The sequence below is a fragment of the Polyodon spathula genome, chromosome 2 (genome assembly GCF_017654505.1).
Source record: "Polyodon spathula isolate WHYD16114869_AA chromosome 2, ASM1765450v1, whole genome shotgun sequence".
Taxonomy (NCBI): Eukaryota; Metazoa; Chordata; class Actinopteri; order Acipenseriformes; family Polyodontidae; genus Polyodon; species Polyodon spathula.
Genome location: NC_054535.1, coordinates 59,019,732 through 59,041,671, shown reverse-complemented (window position 1 = coordinate 59,041,671; position 21,940 = coordinate 59,019,732). Strand labels below are relative to the sequence as shown.

Genomic DNA, 21,940 nt, shown 5'->3' with positions numbered 1-21,940 from the left:
TAAATGAAGCCTCCATGCTGGTCTCAATTGCTCTGTAAACAGAGCTGGCATGACCCGCAATGTTAACCTTGTTAGTGACCAAGCATTTAAAAATGCAAATCATGTATTTTTTCTTGGTAATGAAAAGATACAGAAAAGGAGGCAAAGACAAAGTTCATTATCCATGCATTACTATCACTGACCTGCAGAAGCCAATACAAAAACACATTATTGGCATTTTTAAATGCTTGGTCACTAACAGGCTATCATTGCGGTTTATGTCAGCACTGTTTATGGAGCAACTGAGACCAGCACAGAGGCAAAAATAATAGAATTGAGTACTCTTGACCAGCCAAATTACGCACAGAGGCATACAATTATCGTAACAGACTGTTACCATTTGCTGTGGTTAACTACTTTTAAAGTCATTTACCATTTATTTATGTTTCATCATAATCAATAAAAACACCAGCTGCCCAAGCACTTTAGTTTTCTTTGATTTTATTCAGTTGCTGACTTGTTAAATCTTTTGGTTTTGCTTCTTCTAGCCATTCTACTGTCATGCCTCTGAAAAGATCAAATGTGACTAAAGGAATGTCACTCATTTTTAAAAGACCCCTCGCAACAATGTGATTTTAATTGTGAGTTTAATATGTTGTCTATTTATAATTTAATTGAACTGTGCTTCGGCATAAATTAGTTTCGTAAGCATTGTACTATTTAACTGCAGGGTAAAAAATCCTCAACAGCCAATCAGCGTGCAGAATCCAAACATTCCCTTTCATAAATATAATTATAGCTGGAGATCCGTACCTCCAACTGTGCTGGTACCTCATGGGTGTCATGAATGTATTGTAACCAATTCACATCTGCTGTGATTATCAATTTAAGAAATAAAACAGTTATTTTTTCCCTCTCTGTAAATTCATGTTAATGAAAAGTAAACTAGAACCGTTCTTTAAAACTCCTATTTTAAAATAACTTTGCTTAGAGAAACAGGCCCACCCATCGCATTATTCTTAGTATTACAAGTAGTATTATTTTTTTTTATGTGCTTATTTTTCAGTCAGCTACACTGTTTATTGTGTGGTCCGCCAAACTTGGACAAAGCCTGTGGCATCAAAAAAAAAACATGCAAGTGGTCCGCCAAAGTTTGAAAACCACTGTTCTAGAACATACTCCTATTGGGTAGATGCTATCAGGACTGTCTTACTGTATCGATTGTCCAATGCGGGTGATTGTGAGAAAAGCTGCCAGGTTTGCAGTGTATGAAGAGATAACAATCAAGGCAAACAGCCACCAGACCCCCATCATCATTCGAGCTGCCAGTGTGGTGTAGGGAACCTCACCCCCTGTGGGAAGAAAAATCAACATTAGTTATCTGTTCAGGAATTAACTGAACAGGATTATGCTGTGGTTAACTATCCACTTGGATCTGATAAAGCAAATCCCTCTGTTTTATATTCACTTTGGATTCAACAAAGCAAAGCTCTATGCTTTACAATATGATCCAACAAATTCCTGTTCAACAAGGGCCACTTATTTGGGTAGGACATGTTGGTCTACTAACAATCTTTGTGTGCACAATGTCACCCAAGTCTAGAGTCTGTCTGTAAAGCTAGTGCAATGCAAAGCTGCTCTTCCCTGTCTTACAAAACTATTCTTTTACTCCAATGGTTCCACTGTTTAATTATGTTACTTTTGATTTCAATAGTTTGTAGGTATACGGTGGCAGTGATTTAAGCGGCAACCTCTAACTGGTATTGTTTTTATATCTGACACAAATAAATAAAATTAATACATTACAGCTGCTTCTACTGAACTGCTTTGTGATAGTCACTTAATTCATAGGAGCCAACATAATTTCTCTCTCATGAATTAACCTTCAACAATATTTACATTTGTGTATTTTGTTCTACTTTGTAGAACTTTTTGAAAGTTGTCATCAATCTTATAGTCCTAAAAGTAGATGTCTTATATATAATAGGTATCAAAACGTTTCTAAATTAATTCTTAAATCACAATGGTTAAAAGATCTCATCAAGTCATTTCTCAGACAGCTCAAAAAAATAAAAAATCTGTCTTTCAGAAAAGGCCAATGGGGAACATACTGTAAAGATGTAAACACTTTGGAATGAGACATAGATCGCATTGCAATGTCTCTGATCTTTTCTGTTGGTTCGTTATGGAAACTATAATGTTAATTTTAATTTAAGAAACTTTCATAAGATACGAGGGGGTGGGAAGTACTTTTTCATGCGGTTGTCACCTTTCAGCAATTGGTTATCTGCCAAAAAATCTATGTGCAAGCATTCATTCAAAACCAGCCAATAAAGCATTCATTAAATGGGGTATACTGCAGAAAACAGATTTTCATACACTTGTGCTGTGGGACATTCATATACTCTTTTGCACTTTCAACATTATACCCTAGGAGTACAATAACCCACATCATAATGTAGACGTCAACCGTCACATTTAAGCTGATAAGACACCCTGGTTTCAGTAATATGCAAAAACTACAAGCTATATGGACAAACTACAAGCTATATGGAAAAACTAGAAGTTACAAATGCCTGCTTTTTACTGACTGATTTTTTAATTTTTTTCTTTAAAATGACTAATGGACCTTTCTGGAAAAAAAGAACATACTTTGTAAATTCCGACACCCAACTTCCCATAGTTTACCATGGTTTTATCCCCTGTGTTTTCAGAGTTAGGGGTAACGCGTTACTTAAGCAGTGTGCTACTATAATAATATTACTATTGATAATAACAAGATAATATAATGCATTACAGTTTTATGGGAGTAATAATATTAGTTACTGTGACGGAGAGTGAATGAATCCGAATCAAAAATCTCCCTCTCGACCAGTGAGGGCACTGTACAACAGGAGCTGCGGGCTTCCTACTGAATGGTTGGGCAGTTCATCCTGGGGACAGTCGGGAGCCGGCCATTCAGGAAGAGGGTGGCGTTACGGTACCTGGAGTCATCGCCCTAGTACGGTGAGCGAAGTTTCAGTCATGAATTGGAGGAGACGTGATTGAACTAGCTATCGGAGGGGGGCGGGGCTTAGGGTACTTTAGGCGGATGTGACGCCGTAATAGGCTCCTGTGTTGTGGTTAATGGGAGGAGACAAGGACGGAATCTTGAATGAAGTGTGGGTTCATTGAGTAGTATTGTATTTGTTTTGCCAGACGGCTGATACGAAGCTGGAGCTACAGCGAGAAGCCCGGACCTGAACGCACACGAGCACCAGCATTCAGAGCACCGCACCTGCACCAGAGCACCCAGTCTGGAGACGTGTTTTTGTGTTTATTATTTCGGGACTGCAACCCCTTTGTTTTGTAGCTGGTAATACCCATTGCTGGGTAGAACCAGCTTTATTATTTTGGGTCCAGTTTTCACTGGCAATACCCATTGTTGGGTAGAGCCAGCTTTATTATTTGAAACCCGGTTTAAAAATGGCATTAAAAGAAACCTGACCGGTAGACTTTGTGTTTGTCCTTTGTTGGAGCACCTCAACTCACCTATACACCGGAGCACTACAAACCACTTTGCCACAGTTACGCAAAAAATATTTTTTTTTTCTCGCTACATTATGTTGTACATCTAAATAATATGGAGTTTAAATTCAACAAGACTTCTTTACTCGCGCCATAACAGAATTACTACAAATACACACATAATGTAATGTCTATACAGCGGCGCCATCTAGCATCGCTTTATAAGTAACTAGCGAGTATTCAGACAAAACGCAACAAATTAATCCTTTTTTAAAAAAAGCTAAGTCCATTTCAGTTTCTAAACTCGAAGCAAATGATATACAGTAAGTAAACAATGTAAGATATGATTTATCATTTGAATAACAGACAAACTATTTTAGAAAGTAGCTCACGAAATGGCTTTCATACAAGCTTGTCACAAAGACAGCCAGATTGGGTGACGTCCGACCAGAAACAGGAAAATAAACAAAGAGAGAGGTGGAGTTTGGTGGAGCTGAGCGAATGGTCTCGCTCAGCATTTAATGAATGAACAGACAGACAGAAAATAAATGGTTGTAACAATACAAAAACACAGGATACGGCACTTTTGCCAAAATAAATAGACAAAAAAATGGACTACACAGACAAACACGGTGAACTTCTATTTTTCTTACAATTATTAGAATTACCTCCGTCTCCAATCCCGTTCTCCACTCACGGAACACACAACCCCGAGTGGGTGAAAACATGCAGCTTTTATGCAGCTGTACGAAGACTCGATTGCTAATCACTTTCAGTTGGAATCTCGGTACAACTGCACGTGAATTAATAAAGTGCAATTCCCCATGCTCACATATTATTACTTTTTGCTTGCATGTGAAGTGCTGTGCAATCCTCGTGCCTAAATACAAATATACATTTTAAACACTCATGTTACACAGACCCATTTATATCCCATGTACCTATGACTATACACCAACATTAAAACACAACACATAACAAAAAAAAACACACAGGGGTGGGCACTTTGCCACAAAGCTTTATCTGCAAAGTGAGTTAACTTAAAAAATAAATAAATCTGGCTACCGAATCGATATAGCACCCACTTTGGACTGTCCGCCTATATATTCGGTAAATAAAAGAATATACTGGTATTGAGAAAATAAGCCCAGGCGCTGTATAGAGCATATACTGCAATTGCGTGCGTGCATACTGTGCAGCCAGACCTGCCTTACACACATAGCTTGATAGCAGTACTGTATAACAGAGATCTTGATACTTGAAAAAAAATGTCTTCAAAACTACCACGGCCTACCTTCTCTAGTTGGAAGTATTCACACTACTTTGTCATGACCGAGGACAATGGCAAAAATATAAAAAGTCAAATACACTCCAAGCGCAAGGAATACAACGTCAAATGTTAAAAAACACCTCGAGCCTGTTCATAAAAGTACAAATATCATTGCCAAGGAAGTTCCTACAGCCACATCTTCGACAAAACGAAAGACCGGTGATGAAGACGAGGAAAGGGCTTCTGCAAAGCAACAAAAGATTTGCTTTACCCCTCATTCGGTCAATCCCACAGTAACACCTGAGAAGAGAAAAAAAAAAAACTACTGGTTTGTATGTTATCTAAGATATGCTGCCTCTCTGAACTGGATTATCTAGTTTTCCGAAAGCTAACAAGTGAAATTTCTTATGCTGTAGTCCCTGAAAGGAAAACATTTACTCAGTACTTGGACAAAGCCTGTGGCATCATGAAGAGGGAACTGAAAAAGTCACTTGAAAATGTGAAGCATGTTTCCACCACTGTGGTCATATGGACTGCCAACAACAAAAGGGTTCTAGGAATGACTGCATATTGGATTGATCCTGCAACACTACAGAGCAGACGAGAGGCCATTGTGTGTTCACGGTTTAAAGGATGCCATACGTATGATGGTGTTGCAGCTGAAATTAAGCAATCCCATGCTACTTACGCTCTAGATGCACAAGTGACAGCAACCGTTACGGACAAAGTTCTAATTTTATAAAAGCATTTAATATTTATAAATGTTGTTCCGACAATGACACCGCCTCAGAGGAAGACGAGGATGTGGCTGAGCTTGATGTTACGTTTACTGATGTACAAGAGGTGCTTTCTTAGGAAGAACAGAGTGACCAGGAGTATGTCCTCCCACCACATCGGAGATGTGCAGCGCACACACACAATCACATTTCCAGCAGGGATATTGACCAATGGCTGTCTTCTAATGCCGATCCTAGAGCTGTTTACAGGGGTGCCTGTACAAAGTGGACAACCTTGTGGAATAGAGCCATGCTGAGTGTGTGGAAGCAGTTACAAAAAAAGAAACTTAGTGCCAACAGCCAGCCGATGGAATTAATTTTATCATGCCGTGTCCTGCATAATTGAGATCACTCCTATGGAACACTTTATGCAATACACTCGAAAGAGTTTACTTTGTTAAAGGAGTACTGTGCTTTTCTAAAGCCTCCAACTACTGCGCTGGATGTGTTACCAGGAGAGGATAACTGCTTCTACGGAGTACTCCAGCCCAGTCTAGAAGTGCTATTGGCAAAAACCAGTGCCATGAAGGGCAGCTTATCCCAAATGACAGCAGGGATGACAGATGTGATTGTAAAGACAATCAAAAGACGCTTTGCAGCTGGTTTCAAGTCCAAGGATGATGTTCTTGCTGCTGTGACACTGCCAAGATTTAAACTACTGTGAAGGATAAGCCTCACTGAATGTAGGTTGACAGGTTGTATTAGTGTGCGTAGAGAGTACTCTGGACCACAAGAGTCAGAAGTGGAGTTTTTATTTTTCACAATAATAGTATTTAGTCTGTAATCTGGGTATCGGCAGAGTTAGGCCTTTTGAAGAAAGCTTGTTATCACACATAACAAACACAGTCTTTAACTCATCCTTTATAGGCTTTATAACTTTCTTCCTTTCTCAGGTGCAATAACCGTGATCACCTCCAGGGGCACCCCAGGACGTATGCAGTCCTTTGGTTTATTACCAGCAGTTGCTGGTTTACACTGGCACTTCTTGTGGTGCCCTGAAAATGCTGCTCAGGTACATTGGCACCCCTTGTGGTGCGCTGAGGAAACATTAGTTGTGTGCGATGGTGTCCCTTGTGGTGTGCTGCTCAGATGTCTCCCAAAGTTCAGGTAATCCTGTGTCTTTACTCAGTTCACTCAAGTACACTGTCTTTTAAAATTATAATATTCTTATTTTGCTTTTTTTTTTCAGGTTTGGGGTTTTCAAACCAAGTGTTCATTTCCATCGACTGTTAATACATTTCCTAGGTTGGCCCAAGCATTAGTAAATGTATATTACAGGGTTGAAATAAACAGTACAGTCCACTTGTCTTTATTTTATGTTTCAACACAACCATCCCTTATTGTAATTCCACATATAGTTCCTACAAACAAGGTTCCTTCAGTGTAAGTCCAGTAATTGTCCAACAAACAAATTACTCAAAATAATTTTGCAAGTTCAGCTCCTTGTCTCATGTTTACAACATCCCAGCACATTTGTTTGTTTGTTACTTTCAGACTGATATCATACTTCTTTTAAGTTTAATTAGTTATCAAACAGCAGAATTATCTTCTGTTTTTAGTCGTAGTTGCTAACACTCTTTAGTTAACTTTAGCGTTTGTACTTTCCACTTTACGCCAGCAAAAAGCCAGCATTGCTTCTCATTCCTTCTGGTGTTTTCTTTTTACAAGACTACCTCATGTAGTACTGCCCACAGCCAACTTGCTGCTTTGCTTTTCTCTTTTTCTTTCTGTATGCAACACTCCTTGTGCTTGCCTACTCCGAGTTTCACCAAACAAAAGATAGAGCAAACTAGCGCACCCTGTGCCTCTTTTATATGTCCTCCCAGCCTTCCCAGCTGACCGAGTTCCTTCCTGCACTAGGGTTTCTGGGAATTGTAGTTCCTTTTTAGTTACAATACTCATGTATGTAAGACAGAACAAACTTAAACTGAAAACTTTTACTCTGTATAAAGAAAGCATAATATTTTTTTTTGTTTGTTTATTTATTGTGGCAAATGATTCACCCTTTTTAACCCTTAATTTGCCACACTACACTGGGTCAGTACACAAGAGAAGGAGGATCACATTAAACAAATATTACTAGGGGAGTGCCCGCTTATACCAGTTCACATCAGCCAATTCCCAAAGTCCACAAACAAAGACCCAAAAGGAACAAGATTTCATTGAATTCGAGGAGGCCGACGATGAAGATACAAACTTTGTTGAAGCTGAGGTCATTGACTATTTCAAAAGTGTGAAAAGTATGGAGTGTCTACATAAATTCCCCATAATAAAGAAAATCACTGTGCGCTAGAACACAACAACTCTGTCAAGTCCCCCGGTGGAAAGCCTTGGAAGCCTGGTTCTCACTCCTAAAAGAAACTGTCTCTCCGACAACCGATTTCAATAACTCCTCTTCATGTGATACAGCAAAGATTACTTGGATTTTTAAACCAAAATTTCAATGTACAATTGGAAGAACTCAAACTGCATACACAGTCTATGAAAATGCAAAAAAGGGGCAGACCCAAAGTCAAACAAGTGCAAAAACTTTTTTTTTCAAAGTTAAATTATTTTTATGCAGTGTTTTTTTTTTTTTATTTTTGTTTCCGATATGGGTGAGTTAAGTGTCACTAATTTAAAGTCTGCATTCATATATGTATTTTGAAAGGCTATCTCAGTTAAAAAGTAAATGATTAAGAGTTGTTAGTTTTGTGAGCCGTTATAATGAAGCTAGCAGGAATTGCAATATTTTGTTTGATTTTTCAGTGTTAATATTTTATTTTGTACATTAATGTCCTTTGTAACAAGGAGAATGCTGGGAGGAAGGGAGGAGTGTGAATTCTTCAGGCGATGTAGTGGAATGCACCGCGATTCACTTTTCTTTTCTTTTTATGTACTTTAATAATCGTAATACAGTTTAGAATATACTGTCTGCTGGCAAATTACTTTGTTTTTCTACTGTTGCTGAGCCTTTATACTTAACTAGCTGATTAATAAAACTTTACCAGGAGCTGAAGGCAAGATAATATCGCCTTCATTCGTGCACGATACTGACCACTGAGAAAAAAAGATAGCCCAAGGCATTACATGTTTGTTTGTATGGCATACATTTAAAAATGGATTACCAGATTATGGGGAATAGTCACAATTGTTTTGCAGGATAAGAGAAAGGAATGTAATGAGTACTATAACGAGTAATCTAGCGTGCTACTTTTTAAATGAACTAATAAGTATGGACATAATATTACATTTTTCAATGAAAATTACTTTTTTCTGTAACATGCCCAACTCTGTGTGTTTTATGAGGCTTTCATTGTGTCTTTAACATGGTAAACATTTATAAGGCAGTATAGCCTTTATCTTACATGTCATATAATGGTAACAAACATTCTACCAACCTTTTTCAGAATTACATATTTTTTGTTTATGAATTTAAAATTGCGCAGACGGTACTGGTATACAGATTATTATTATTATTATTATTATTATTATTATTATTATTATTATTATTATTATTATTATTTTTTTTTTTTTTTTACAACAGCCAGTGCCAAGTTAAGATAAAGAGAGAGTAAAAGTCACATGTATTACTTTCTCTTAACTCCAGAAATGTATACATACTTCCCTAGGGGATTTAGCAAAAAGTTTGAGTTGCATATTTGGAATTGATATTAATTTAGCAAAAATCCATTTAAACACTTACATTCCACAAGTAGAACCTTTGTGTATTTTGGGGGGCTGGAGCTCATCCCACTCGCTTGTAGCCAGCTCCCTAATTCTTGTCTTCCTTTTCAGTTTCCTCAACCCTCCCTTCCTCCTCCATTTTGCTGCATCACCTCTGCAACGGTCCCCTCTGTGGGCAAGTGAAACTTACTTACCAACCTTAAAGGCCAACATCGTCGTCTCGCCCTCTGAGAGGAAGGTTCCTGCTGGTCAAAGGGGACCCCAGGCCAAAACTTTTCTAACTACATTTTGTTTTCCATTATCCTGCTTAAATCTATTAATTTGCACCTAGGTCGGTGTTCCCTTTTGGAGGGCAAAGCTTGCTCAATTTTCGAGCTAGCCATTGATTCAACTTATCGAAGGTGGCTCTTACCGCTGGCTGTGGGGGGTGGGGGTGGCCCTCTTTATGTGTTTATTTATTTATTCTCTTATCCAGAGTTTTTATTCTCCCTGCACAGATTGCAAGGCTCTCCACATGGTCTCAGAGTGTCAGCCGAGTCGGACCTCTCTCAATAAGAAAGGGAGACCTTGGTTCATTCTCTATCCTTCTTAGTTTCCCGGCCTTGGAAGTCAATCGGTTTGGCCTCACCTCAGCGAGGACAGTTCTCTGAGTAGTGAAGGGAAAACCCCTATTCTGTTGCTAAAGTCACAAGCAGTCTTTATTCTAGTAGTCCATTTGCACAGGCCTGGCTCCTGCCTTGTGAAATATGATAATTAGATGAATTCATGACTATTTGAAGACAATTTCTACAGCATTGACTAGCATTTCTGCATTACTCATACCAATGTATTCAAGTAATAGAACCCGAAGAAGAGGGCTTGAGGGTTCTATTGCTGTAAGAAAATGGCTGCGTTAAAAGTGACAATTAACAATTTTCTGGGGGTGTTTTGTGATTTTATGCAGCACTAGTTTTAGTTGCTAACGAATACAAACATATTCTATGAGTAATGGTGTTTGCTGACAATTCCATATGTGGTCTGGTGGTAGCCTTGTATCCCAGCGGTGTCCGATGTTACGTTGTGTGTATTTCCAATAGACTAAATAATAACTCTGGCTTCATTTATCAAGTTGAAATGGTCAATTCTGAAGCCTTAATACTATTTAAATGAAGTTCTTTAAGTAAAATTGAATAGAATTCGGTATTTAAGTTACGGTTGGGTTGTAAAATGTATTAGTGAAAGTTTTAGTTATTAAATATCTAGAAGCTTCCTAGCTGTTTGTTCAGTTACTTGTTCTCAGTGTGTTCATAAAGTTTTTTCAAAGCTTCTTGTTAAAGAAGAGAGCACAGTGCCTTTGTTGTTGTCACAAAGTGCTGAAATAAAGTTGCAAAAAGAAGTTAGTATGCATACAGTTGTTTAACCCTTTGGCAGCCTCCATTGGCTATGTTCAATTCCTCTAGTGGTCTTTGGGAAGTCGCCATCAGCCACGTTTGATTTTGCGCTCTGTGTCCCTTCTTAGTTATGTAACTATAGCATTCTGTCATTAAACTGCATCAAACTTCATCTTGGAGTTAGGGAAGCCCTTGGTGAAACTGCCAGACTTTACTTACACAGCTTGATTGATGTTCAGCTGTCACTCTCTCACACACACAAATTCCCAGACTGTCCAACAAAATTTTTCTATTTGTATTTTCTATTTCAAAATACAACAAAAACATCTAATACATGTAAGTAATTCATTTTGTATTATTCTAAACTTTTGTATGCTTTTTTAGAAGTATATGCATGTATAAACTAACACCCCATGTAGAGTAATCTCTGTATTTTACTGTGTATATTCATTCTTTCTGTTTATTTTATATACTCTGCGGAAATAACAGTAACTGTGTTTGTATTATACTGTGCTTTTTTTTCTTTTGTTAGTGCAATAGCGACAAAGTTTATTATATGGACAGACATAATGTAAGTAAAAGGAGATCTTGAACAGGGGTGGAGGCAAGAAAAATGACTATTTCAGACTCTTCTATCACTGTTACCGTATTTGCTCGTGTAAAAGTTGACCTTGTGTAAAAGTCGACCGAACCATTGTGAGGGCGAGATTCAGGTAGAATTTTTTTTTCTTAAATATATGAATTAGATATCCTGACGGCGTTTGAGCTGCAGATTTGCAAAAATAACAGTTTTATAAGCACTTTTACCTAGCACCGCCTGACTCGTCATTTTGACATGTATTACAATGCAGTACATGTTTTTTTCTATAGCCTACAATAGTATTGTTTTAGTATACAAACCCCACCCACACTTCCTTCCTAGCCCACACAGAAGTATGTATTTCAATGGAATGTGGGGGGTGGTGTGGTCTGGCTGTAATTCAATGAAACTGCATCTGTGTTTTACGTGACAGCTCCTGGATGTAAACAAACCCGGGATTTATTTTTTTATATGTAGATAATGTCACAGAATAGTTTTCACCAAATCTTGAGATGTTTGCGTTTTGATTTGAGAGAATTATAAACATTTGCTCTGGCAACGAGGGCAGCAAGGATTTGCCCACAACAATCGAGGTGCTGCTGTTTCCCACAAAAACACTATGCTGCTGGGTCACGCAATAGAAAAGGTAACATTCTTCTTCTTCTTCTTCTTCTTCTTCTTCTTCTTCTTCTTCTTCTTCTTTCTTCTTCTTCTTCTTCTTATTATACCCCACCATAGTGTTCATGCTGCCTCTAGTCATCAAAATTAGTAAATATAGTGTTTTAATATAAATTAGAGATCAGTTAATTTGTTTGCTCATGTATTAGACGACCCCCCCCCCCCCCCCCCCCCCCCAACAACTTCAGGATTGTGTTCTGGGTTTAAATTTCTCAACTTATACTCGAGCAAATATGGTAAGTAAGCGAAGCCATATACAGTTACACTCTGCCTCATGAAAACCTAAGCAAGCACAAGAGGGCCAGCTTTTCCCAAGTGAAAATACATTGATGCACCCCTACCTTGCCTTAGAACGAAGATCACGGATTGAGATTTTTGATCCCGAAGATGAGAATTTGAAGAATTTGAAGAACATCATTGCAGTTTCATATAGTGGTTCCTACCATACTGTCAGAATTTTTCAAAGGTTAAAGTTGTTTTTAGAAAATAAAATAACCAAAATAGAAAAGCCCACAGTAAACATTCAGCTATATTTGTACAGCTAACTTCAATATTGTTATTGGTGAAATATTAGAGGTATGTTGTCATCGAAGTTCTACCTGCTTTTACACCATGAAAGACTTCTATTTTTATGTCGTCAACATCAAAAGAAAAAAATACACACATAAAAGAACAAGTGTTTCAACAATGAGATTATTATGATGAATTTTCTTTTTAGTCCGCAAACCAGTCCCCCTAGAGCACGGACCAGGGAATGTATGCTAGTGTTGAACAATCCCAGTTCCCTACATACAAGATGTTTCTATCTATGCTGGTTTTAAGAAAATAAAATACATACAGCACATATTTAAAAGCCTGACTCTGACTCTGACTTGTGGAAAGACATATAATGTATTAATAAAATGTAGAAAGTTGTGAATTACCTTGTTTTTGTATATATTCATATTTTTTATTCCTTTATACATATAGATCTGTATTATAATAACTATGTAAATGCGATTGTTGTATGATAGGAAATAAGGGGTGACTATTTTTACATACAGTAGTATAGTGGTAGGGTTTGGATACTTTTAAAAATAAGAACAAATACTGTATTTGTTTAAAATGTTTAAACTGTGGAACCCCCTGGTGTTTAAATATGTATTCAATTTATCCCAAATGCACATCCCCAACACTATTTTGGATACTGAGTTGTGAATAAAAAGCAGTCTTTGTTCAATTAAAATACGGATTGAACCTTATCATTAATATTAAGGAAACACCTTGAAAATGAAGAGTTTGATCTGCACAATTTCGCAAAGTGGCACCCAGTATGGGGCACCACTGTAATGGCTTGGTATCACATCCCATTGAATTGAACCAGCAACCTCACAATTCAATGGGTTACCATTCAACTAAAAAAGATGCTCTGTAGATGCTCTTATGCTGAGGTCAGTGTTATTATCTCAGCCACTCGGAGGAGATCCAAATGAAGTGTCTGCATGCAGCAAGATACTTAAAGATTTGGTTTTAATATCTCAGAGCTGCATAAACTTTCTTTATGAATTCACATTTTTCTTTTCAATTTGGCAGGTAATTTACACTCTAAGATGCAATAGGGAAGGGATCGAGTGTGGTAATGTGAACTTTAATTCTACTTCAGCAGAAATTCCAATTTAATGCATCACTAGCAATGATACAGTTACACAAACAGCATTCAATCACTAAATTAATACCTATTTCATCAATGTTCTTAAAGGCCAAACATTACTTTAATGATTATCTAATTGAGGTGATGTGATCGTAATTAATCTGCTCTGTTGTATTTGTATTTCCTATATAGCAACATCTTTTCCACACATCAAGCTAACGACTCAATTAAAATTTGCACAATTTTGCACAAAAGATACACCACCATAAAAAAAGGCTTATAGATTTTTTTTTTTTTTTTTTAATGTTTGTAATTTTAATTTATTAAAATATTTTTAAATGTAAGTTCAACTAGACAGCAAGATAGCAAGGAAATTAAAATCTCAGGTATACTAAGTGTGCAGGTAAAATAATATCCACGCAGAACAAAAAGCACATCTTTTTTATAATTAATATTATTGAAATCTGAAATATGTGTGTCCTCTAATACAACATCTCTCCTCTTCAAACTACTGCAAATTATTTTAATGCTTGGAGGTGGGGTGTTGGTTGCCCATTTAACCTGAATGAAAGATAACACTATCATCAAAACAGATGAACAATTTTAAAAATCAAGACATCCCACAAATTAAGTGGAATATTATCCATTTACAACCAATGCAGAATGAGTGAAAGAATATGGTGAGGCACTGTAAATTAATCAAAGAGCAGGAGATATACTTGAAGGGAGAAGCCAAGTGGTCTGTTTTCTTGCATTCAACTTTTCACAGATTAATGAAAGCATTACATCGAAATGGAAGGCATGTAATCTGTTAATCTATATTATGTCTTATGCATTTGCTATAATAACAATAGAATCCTAAAATATGTTATTTGTTAGTATTTAGGCAGTATTGTAAAATTGTCAGTGATTTTTAATGCACAATATATATATTTTTTTTTTATCTGTTAACACCTTTTTATCATTTTTATTTAGCGTTTATTCGGTGGGTGCTTCTATACTAAGAGTGAGTATCCTAACCAAAGCTCCATTCATGGCTAGCAGGACAAACCCTGCTACTTTAGTCCTGGTCCTCTCTAAAACTGACACAGACAATTTTTGCCAAACTGTGTCAGACCTTGAAACACCTAACTCTGTTCAAATAAAGCAGAAAACTGGACAGAACAGTCCCACTTTTGGAGTACTGATCCCCAAGTCCCCAGAACTTTTCTTGGGATGCTCATTTCGTCACTGTTTTCTCCCCCAAACATTGTCACGCCGGTAAAAGAATTTACCTAACCCTAACCCTTAACCAGGGCGACTTACAGTTGTTACAAATCACATTACAAATTATCAGTGGCAGGGTGCCCCGCCCCTGTACGTAGTCTGTGTTATATGTTGTATGTGGTGTGTTATTGTTGGTGTGTATATATTTGTATTTACACATGGGGATTCACATGCTTGGATTCAAGTGAATGATTAATTAGAAATTGAATCTTAATTTCAGAACGTTTTTTATTTCTTTAAGTATACATTTTATCTTGTTTTTAGCAATAATTAAATACAATAGTTTCAGGTCACAATGTGCCCATTAAATTGATTTACATTGATAGCTGACTACTGTATATTATACAAATAGTTTAAAACTATAAAAAAATAATAATAATTACATTATTTTTAATTTGGTGACCCTTAATTGTTTTCTGTGTTAAATGTACTGTAACGACCCTGGTGATGGCATCTGTGCTGGACTCTGTGTTTTTCTTGTGTCCATTTGTCATGTCTTGTTACATGTATTGTAGGGGTATGGGGCACACCGTTAGCGTTACTGTGTGTTTGTGTGCTTATGGTGTGTGCGTATGGTGGGAGGGGACCTCCCCCAAGGTTATAAGTGGGGGGGGGGGGGCGAGTCTCGAGGAGGAGACGGCATGCAGACTTGAGAGTGAGTGGTTGCTATGCGACTGTGAGGGACAGAACGAGAGGCTGAAACACAAGGCTTTTGCTGTGAAACAGTGGAAGAACCCTGAAGAAAGTCTGTAGACTGCATTGAAGAGGAAAGTGTGTGAATGGATAGAAGAGAGAAGAAAGTTAGAGTGAGTGAGACAGCTAGAAGATAGGAGAAAGTGAGAGCGAGTGAGACGATGACAGGGAAAGTCATGGAATAATGTTTTTATTGTTTTGTCATGAACCCGGCCCAAACAGAGATTTGTTGTTCTTGCAGTTGGCTCATTAATAAACTCAACAAGTTTAGAATCCCATCTGGTCTCCTGAGTCCTGTTTCACTCACAGATACGAACAATGTTACAGTATTACAGAAGTAGTATATTTTATCTTGCAAAGTTTAAGAAAAAAATTAGGCAAAGCAGCACTTTGTTTCATGTGGCTAATTATTCCTAGGGACTGAAAAAAAAACAAAAGCACAGGCCCATTTCAAAAGTGCTTAACATAGAGTACAGACAAGTGTTTATGCAATAAAACCTGGTATATAAAAAAAAAAAAAAAATTGGTATCAACAGCTTTTTTGGATGAGGCGCAAGACAGGATTTCCATTTACATTTGACAGTTTGTATTCTTTGTGATACTTAACGGCATAAAATAATATCTTTATAAATAAAAAATATATATATTTTAAAAAGAAAGAAAAAATTATAATAATCATCTTACGAAGATAATTGTATTTCCCCATTGGGGTATTGGTGTTGTTTACGCATATGTTTACGCATTGGTATAGTTTCCTTGGTAAGACACTGCCATATTCTTTAGCAGTGCTCCTCCTACCTTCTTTAAAATAATCTATTTTCTCCTAAAGCAAACATTATTTATATTTGAGGATTAGAAAGTATAGCAAATGCATGCCAATACTCACACTACTAGGCCCAATTGTTGTTGCCAAAGTATGTATTGTTGCAAATATATATTTAATTGTTTTAATATGTCTAGTATTTAGTTAGTTATCATTTATCATATGTACTACCAATGTTTACTCCCAAAGTAATTATCCTGCTGATAACACAACAAATATTATGCTGCCTTTGTGTTTTAAGAATAGCAATTATTGGGTTGAGTCCGAGAGAGATTTTACAAGTAAGCGCAAATATAAGCCGCAAGAGACCTCTGGAGACAGAGTGACACTGCATATATATATATATATATATATATATATATATATATATAATATATACTATAGATATGATATATATTTGAACAATGACCAGAAAGTATCTCCAGTTCTATGAATTATGAAAAATAACAGCTTGCTTCTGACGTGTTCTACAAGTTAGCTGTTAGCCTTCTACATATCTGATAAGCAATGATTCTGTGTGGGTAAAACGATGCTCCTTTGGTCAACTGGCTTGTGAAAAAAACACTCATATGCTGACATTATATAACATGTGGCTTGTAAATGTTTTGAAAGCACAACTAAACACAATTTTCAAGATACTTGGTCTTTTTCACTTATGTAGTAGAAGCATCAATTTAAGTTGAAGTTGAGTATGTCTCCATATAATTATGCATTTTGCACTTCCAACTCAATTATGAAGTTTTGCTAGAAACACATGTTCTAGCAAACATGTATTTTCTTTTTAAAATATGGTATCTGGTACTATTTTAAGGTAAATAAATTCTCAGTTTCTGTTCCTTGCTTTCAGGATATCTGTTACACTTGCACCTCCTTTCACCACAGCACTTCCACCTGGGTGAAAGCGTGTTACTGGCTGAAAGCATGTTAGTGGCTAAAAGCGTGTTACTGGCTGAAAGCGTCAGACAATATAGGAAGCAGCTGGGGCAATTTAACTCGCCAAACAAGTGCAATACCAACTGCCTTGCAAACACAGATTTCTTTAATCAAGTGTAGTACCCCATGTCTAATTGTAAAAGAAACACGTTATAGTAACATGTATTTATTTTAAAACATGACACAATAATTTAAAGCATCATACAATTATGGAAAGAAAAGGTCAATTTGGGGTATGTTTGTCATACCTTTGTACCTTTGTCATCCATATTCCCTATTCATCTTTCAGATGCATTTGTAGATTTTAGAACATATTTGACAAACCTGGGCTATTTTAAGTACTACGAATAAAATAAAAAAAAAACAGACTTCCCCCTTGCTGGGATACTTGATGAGTAGAGTTGACATGGTGTCAATTATACATTATATAATGTACATTATATAATACATTAATGTACATTATAAATATCATATGGGAGATACTGAAATTGGAGAAGGAATCTATGAAAAAGACCTAGGAGTTTTTGTTGACTCAGAAATGTCTTCATCTAGACAATGTGGGGAAGCTATAAAAAAGGCTAACAAGATGCTCGGATACATTGTGAAAAGTGTTGAATTTAAATCAAGGAAAGTAATGTTAAAACTGTTCAATGCACTAGTAAGACCTCATCTTGAATATTGTGTGCAGTTCTGGTCACCGCGCTATAAAAAAGATATTGCTGCTCTAGAAAGAGTGCAAAGAAGAGCGATCAGAATTATTCCGGGCTTAAAAGGCATGTCATATGCAGACAGGCTAAAAGAATTGAATCTGTTCAGTCTTGAACAAAGAAGACTACGTGGCGACCTAATTCAAGCATTCGAAATTCTAAAAGGTATTGACAGTGTCGACCCAAGGGACTTTTTCAGCCTGAAAAAAGAAACAAGGACCAGGGGTCACAAATGGAGGTTAGACAAAGGGGCATTCAGAACAGAAAATAGGAGGCACTTTTTTACACAGAGAATTGTGAGGGTCTGGAATCAACTTCCCAGCAATGTTGTTGAAGCTGACACCCTGGGATCCTTCAAGAAGCTGCTTGATGAGATTTTGGGATCAATAAGCTACTAACAACCAAACGAGCAAGATGGGCCGAATGGCCTCCTCTCGTTTGTAAACTTTCTTATGTTCTTTCTAATGTTCTTACTACAATGAAAAAAAGGCTAAAAAAAGCACTCTGCAGTCATCAAGAGATAACTTCTTAAATGTAAACAAATATGAAAAATAAAGTATAGCATGCATTTAATTTACTGGCACATAATCTTATATCAGTTTTCATCTTTTTCAATGAAATATTTTTTTAAACTCTCTTATCCACAGAATAATTATTGTTCCTTACAAAATAGTATTCCCTTTAGATTCAAAGCTAGACTGAGTCAAGCCACAGGTAGAGCTCATTACCACAAACATTCCTACCCTTAATCTTATCTTAGCCAACCATTTCTTATAAAATGCAAGTGAACGATATTTAAAAAAAAAAAAAAAAAAAAAAACCATAATCACCAACATTGATGTATACTTAATTGGTATGTATCCTACATGTACAAATGTGTTTACTCTGATAAACAACAGATCATCCACCTAGTCATTTTTGTTCCTATAATTTGTATAATTCATCATTAAAGTACCTACAAAAAGCCTGCAGTCAAATTTGTCTTGAGTAGGACACCCACACTTCTATCCATTGCATAGCACTCCCAATTAGTCAGAGCTATTTGCAAACACATATAAATACTGGCTTTTTTTTTCAGAACACTCATGTAAACAATGTGTAAGTATTGCATAACCCCCCCCCCCCCAGACCAATGATGCATACTGTATGCAAATATCTTGCTTCATTCTCCACTTAATGCCCATACAGTATATGAGAAAGAATGTACTAATGGAGTCAAATAGTGTGACAGAGACCCCAGAACAAATGTGTAAGATTTTAAGTTTTAAGTATAAGCTACCAACAGAATGAGGCTGTTGTTACATGTGTTTTTTTTTTTTTTAGATATTTCTGTGATGAAACACAGCCATTAGGTTTCTAACTATTTGTTACATGCACCTCAGTGGTGTCGCTAGGATTTATGCTCTGTGGGGTGTATCAACCCACAACTTGCCAGGTGCCTGCGCGTCAACTGTTTTTAATGGGGTGATGATGCAGTAAAAGGTAACATCTGCCAAGATAACTGAAGTCTATCTAGTAACAGCTAGAAAAGCAGTCCAGTATTTGTTAAGAATTCTGTTTGTTTGTTTTTTTTTTTTTGCTGCAATTTAAAATTTTAGCCGTTTTAGACAGCTCAACACATTACAAGTTCAAACAGATTTTTTTGTTGTTTTTATTTTTAAACAAATTAGAGAAAGTGAGATTTCTTGCTAGATAAGAATGGAAAAATCTGTCTATTACTATGATTCTGAAATTAAATATATTGTCAAAGCTCAGAAATCTCTTAAAGAGATGTGACAGTGCTTAAAGTGTCCCTAGCTACTGCAGTTATATCTGCCATTTGCAATTAGCTGAAAAATAAAGCAGTTATCCAGTGCTCTGTAGATAGCACTGCACAATGAATCTGAAGGGTCATATGGGTGAATGAATCTGGGAAACAAAATTACTTGAGTACAGCTGATCTGTCAACAAGAATTACTCTCCATTTTCCATTTCCATTGAGTCTTAAAATAATAGGGTTCCATTTTTTGCTTTGATGTGATTTAGAGTACCCCTATTACAACAAAAGAATTGAAATGGAGAAATTATAATTATGAAAAACATTGAATTGCACTGTACATGAAATCAAATTTAATTTATGGTGCTTTCACACAAAGTGTTAGCAGGATCAACTCAATTAAGGCACTGTAAAATGAGCTGACATGCAGTACGCAAACCATTAATGTGATACATTATGTATTTTAAATCATGAAAAACATTTCTTTCCTCTTGACATACAATATTCACTGAACTTCAACAAACTGCCATAAAAAAGCTTACAGTTTAGACTTTAGGCCCCTGTGAGATCATACAGGTGACAACAGTTTTGGCAGGAAATGCAGCACCTGTGCTTAAATGTTCATATTAATGTGCACAGTAATTCTGCAGCTTACCATGTTTGTACTCATCTATAACCTAACCATGCTTCCCTATGCTTTCAATGCTTTAAATTAAGAACATTGCAGGAAACTTTTGTTTGAGTTTATGTATATTTTAGTTATGTAAAGGAAAAAAAGTACAGTACATACAGTAGGCTACACAAGTAAATACTTTTCGGTGTATTTCAGTTGTTTATGCACTACATAAAAGTGTATAGATACAGGGGTCTCTGAATCGATAATTGCATAGTCAAGAAAAATATCACGGTTCACTGTGTGAATCGATGAATCGGCACACCCCTACTTACAACGCACCCAGTGTATCTAGGGGAGGCAGGAGGGGAGCGGACAAATTTCAGGGGTGGCATCTGCCACCCCTCTCCTCCTCCTGTCATCACCACTGCTTCACTAAGAACTCAGCAGCAGTTGATGGTTGTTTTGGGGGTTTTCACTGTGGTTCACCATGTGTTCTGTTCTGTTCTGTGTTGTACACTCATATTCTCCTCAGGTTCAACATGTATTCTGTTCTGTGTTGTACACTCCATATTCTCCTCGGGTTTACCACGTATTCGGTTCTGTTCTGTGTTGTACACTCATATTCTCCTCAGGTTCACCATGTGTTCTGTTCTTTGTTGTACACTCCATATTCTCCTCAGGTTTACATTTCAAATGTAAATGTATAAGTGGCGGCCATCTTGTTTGCATCTCCTTTGTTACTGGGACGATAACTACCAAGTTTGGAGTTTGCTGGACAAACGGTTTTCAACCAGCAGCAGTTTGTTGTTAGGGGCGCATTTCGATAAGATTTGTGGCAGCCATTTTGATATTAAAATTTGTCACAGCAACTTCTTCTTCGCAAACTTGTTGTGGGTTTGGATGCTCATGATATATGCCAAGTTTCAGATCAATTACTTCATCGGTTCCCAAAAAGATTTTGAAAAGTTTTAACAAAAAATTGCATCACGGCGCCAATTGCAAGGATGTTTTTTTTAGCATCTGACAGCCAATGTATCCAGCTTGTTACCTGCCAAGTCAGAACCTGATCAGTCACACAACTTTGAAGCAGCAGCAGTTTTGGGAAAAACAAACAAAAAAAAAAACAACAACTTTAACAATAACAATAGGCTTCCCATCCTTTGGCTTGGAAGCTTAATAAATAAAAATAAATTATAAAATCATGGTTTCAATTTAAAATACTATTTTATTCGCATTGTGTATTTTATTCACCAATGTGTACAATGCAGCAGTATGATTTATTTACTAACACTGCAGTTGTTTCAGTGCAATGATTTATACATGCAAAATACATTGAGCACTATAAATGTATGTGTGTCCAATTTTAATTTATTTTATTAAACCCAACACCTCTTAATGTCGGACAAACATAGGTAAAATGAAGACATTTTGATTATTTTATTTTGATTCTTGCATCCTGGCATGTATAGGTTATCCTTCGGGCACCCTCTGCTGCAGCAAAGCAAACTCAGCTCCTGCTATTTATTTGAACAATCTATATTGCTAGAGATCTCTCTAATAAGACGCAACAAATATTTAAATTAGTATATTGCAGCTCTCTTCATTAACATATTTTTTCTTAGTACATATGACAAAATATTTACTTTATTAAGAGTCACAAGGAAAATGGAAATTGTGGTACGTTTGCGAC

At 36.6% G+C, this 21,940-nt stretch overlaps 1 protein-coding gene across 1 annotated transcript in view; it reads right to left on the bottom strand.

The window, feature by feature from the left end:
- The window catches only part of LOC121298802 (glutamate receptor ionotropic, delta-2), a 611,129-nt gene that overhangs the window by 93,683 nt on the left and 495,506 nt on the right, over window positions 1-21,940 (bottom strand). The window contains exon 12 of the mRNA XM_041226028.1: window positions 1,193-1,331. Within this exon, the coding sequence (XP_041081962.1) occupies window positions 1,193-1,331 (139 nt within the window). The remainder of the gene's footprint in view (window positions 1-1,192; window positions 1,332-21,940) is intronic.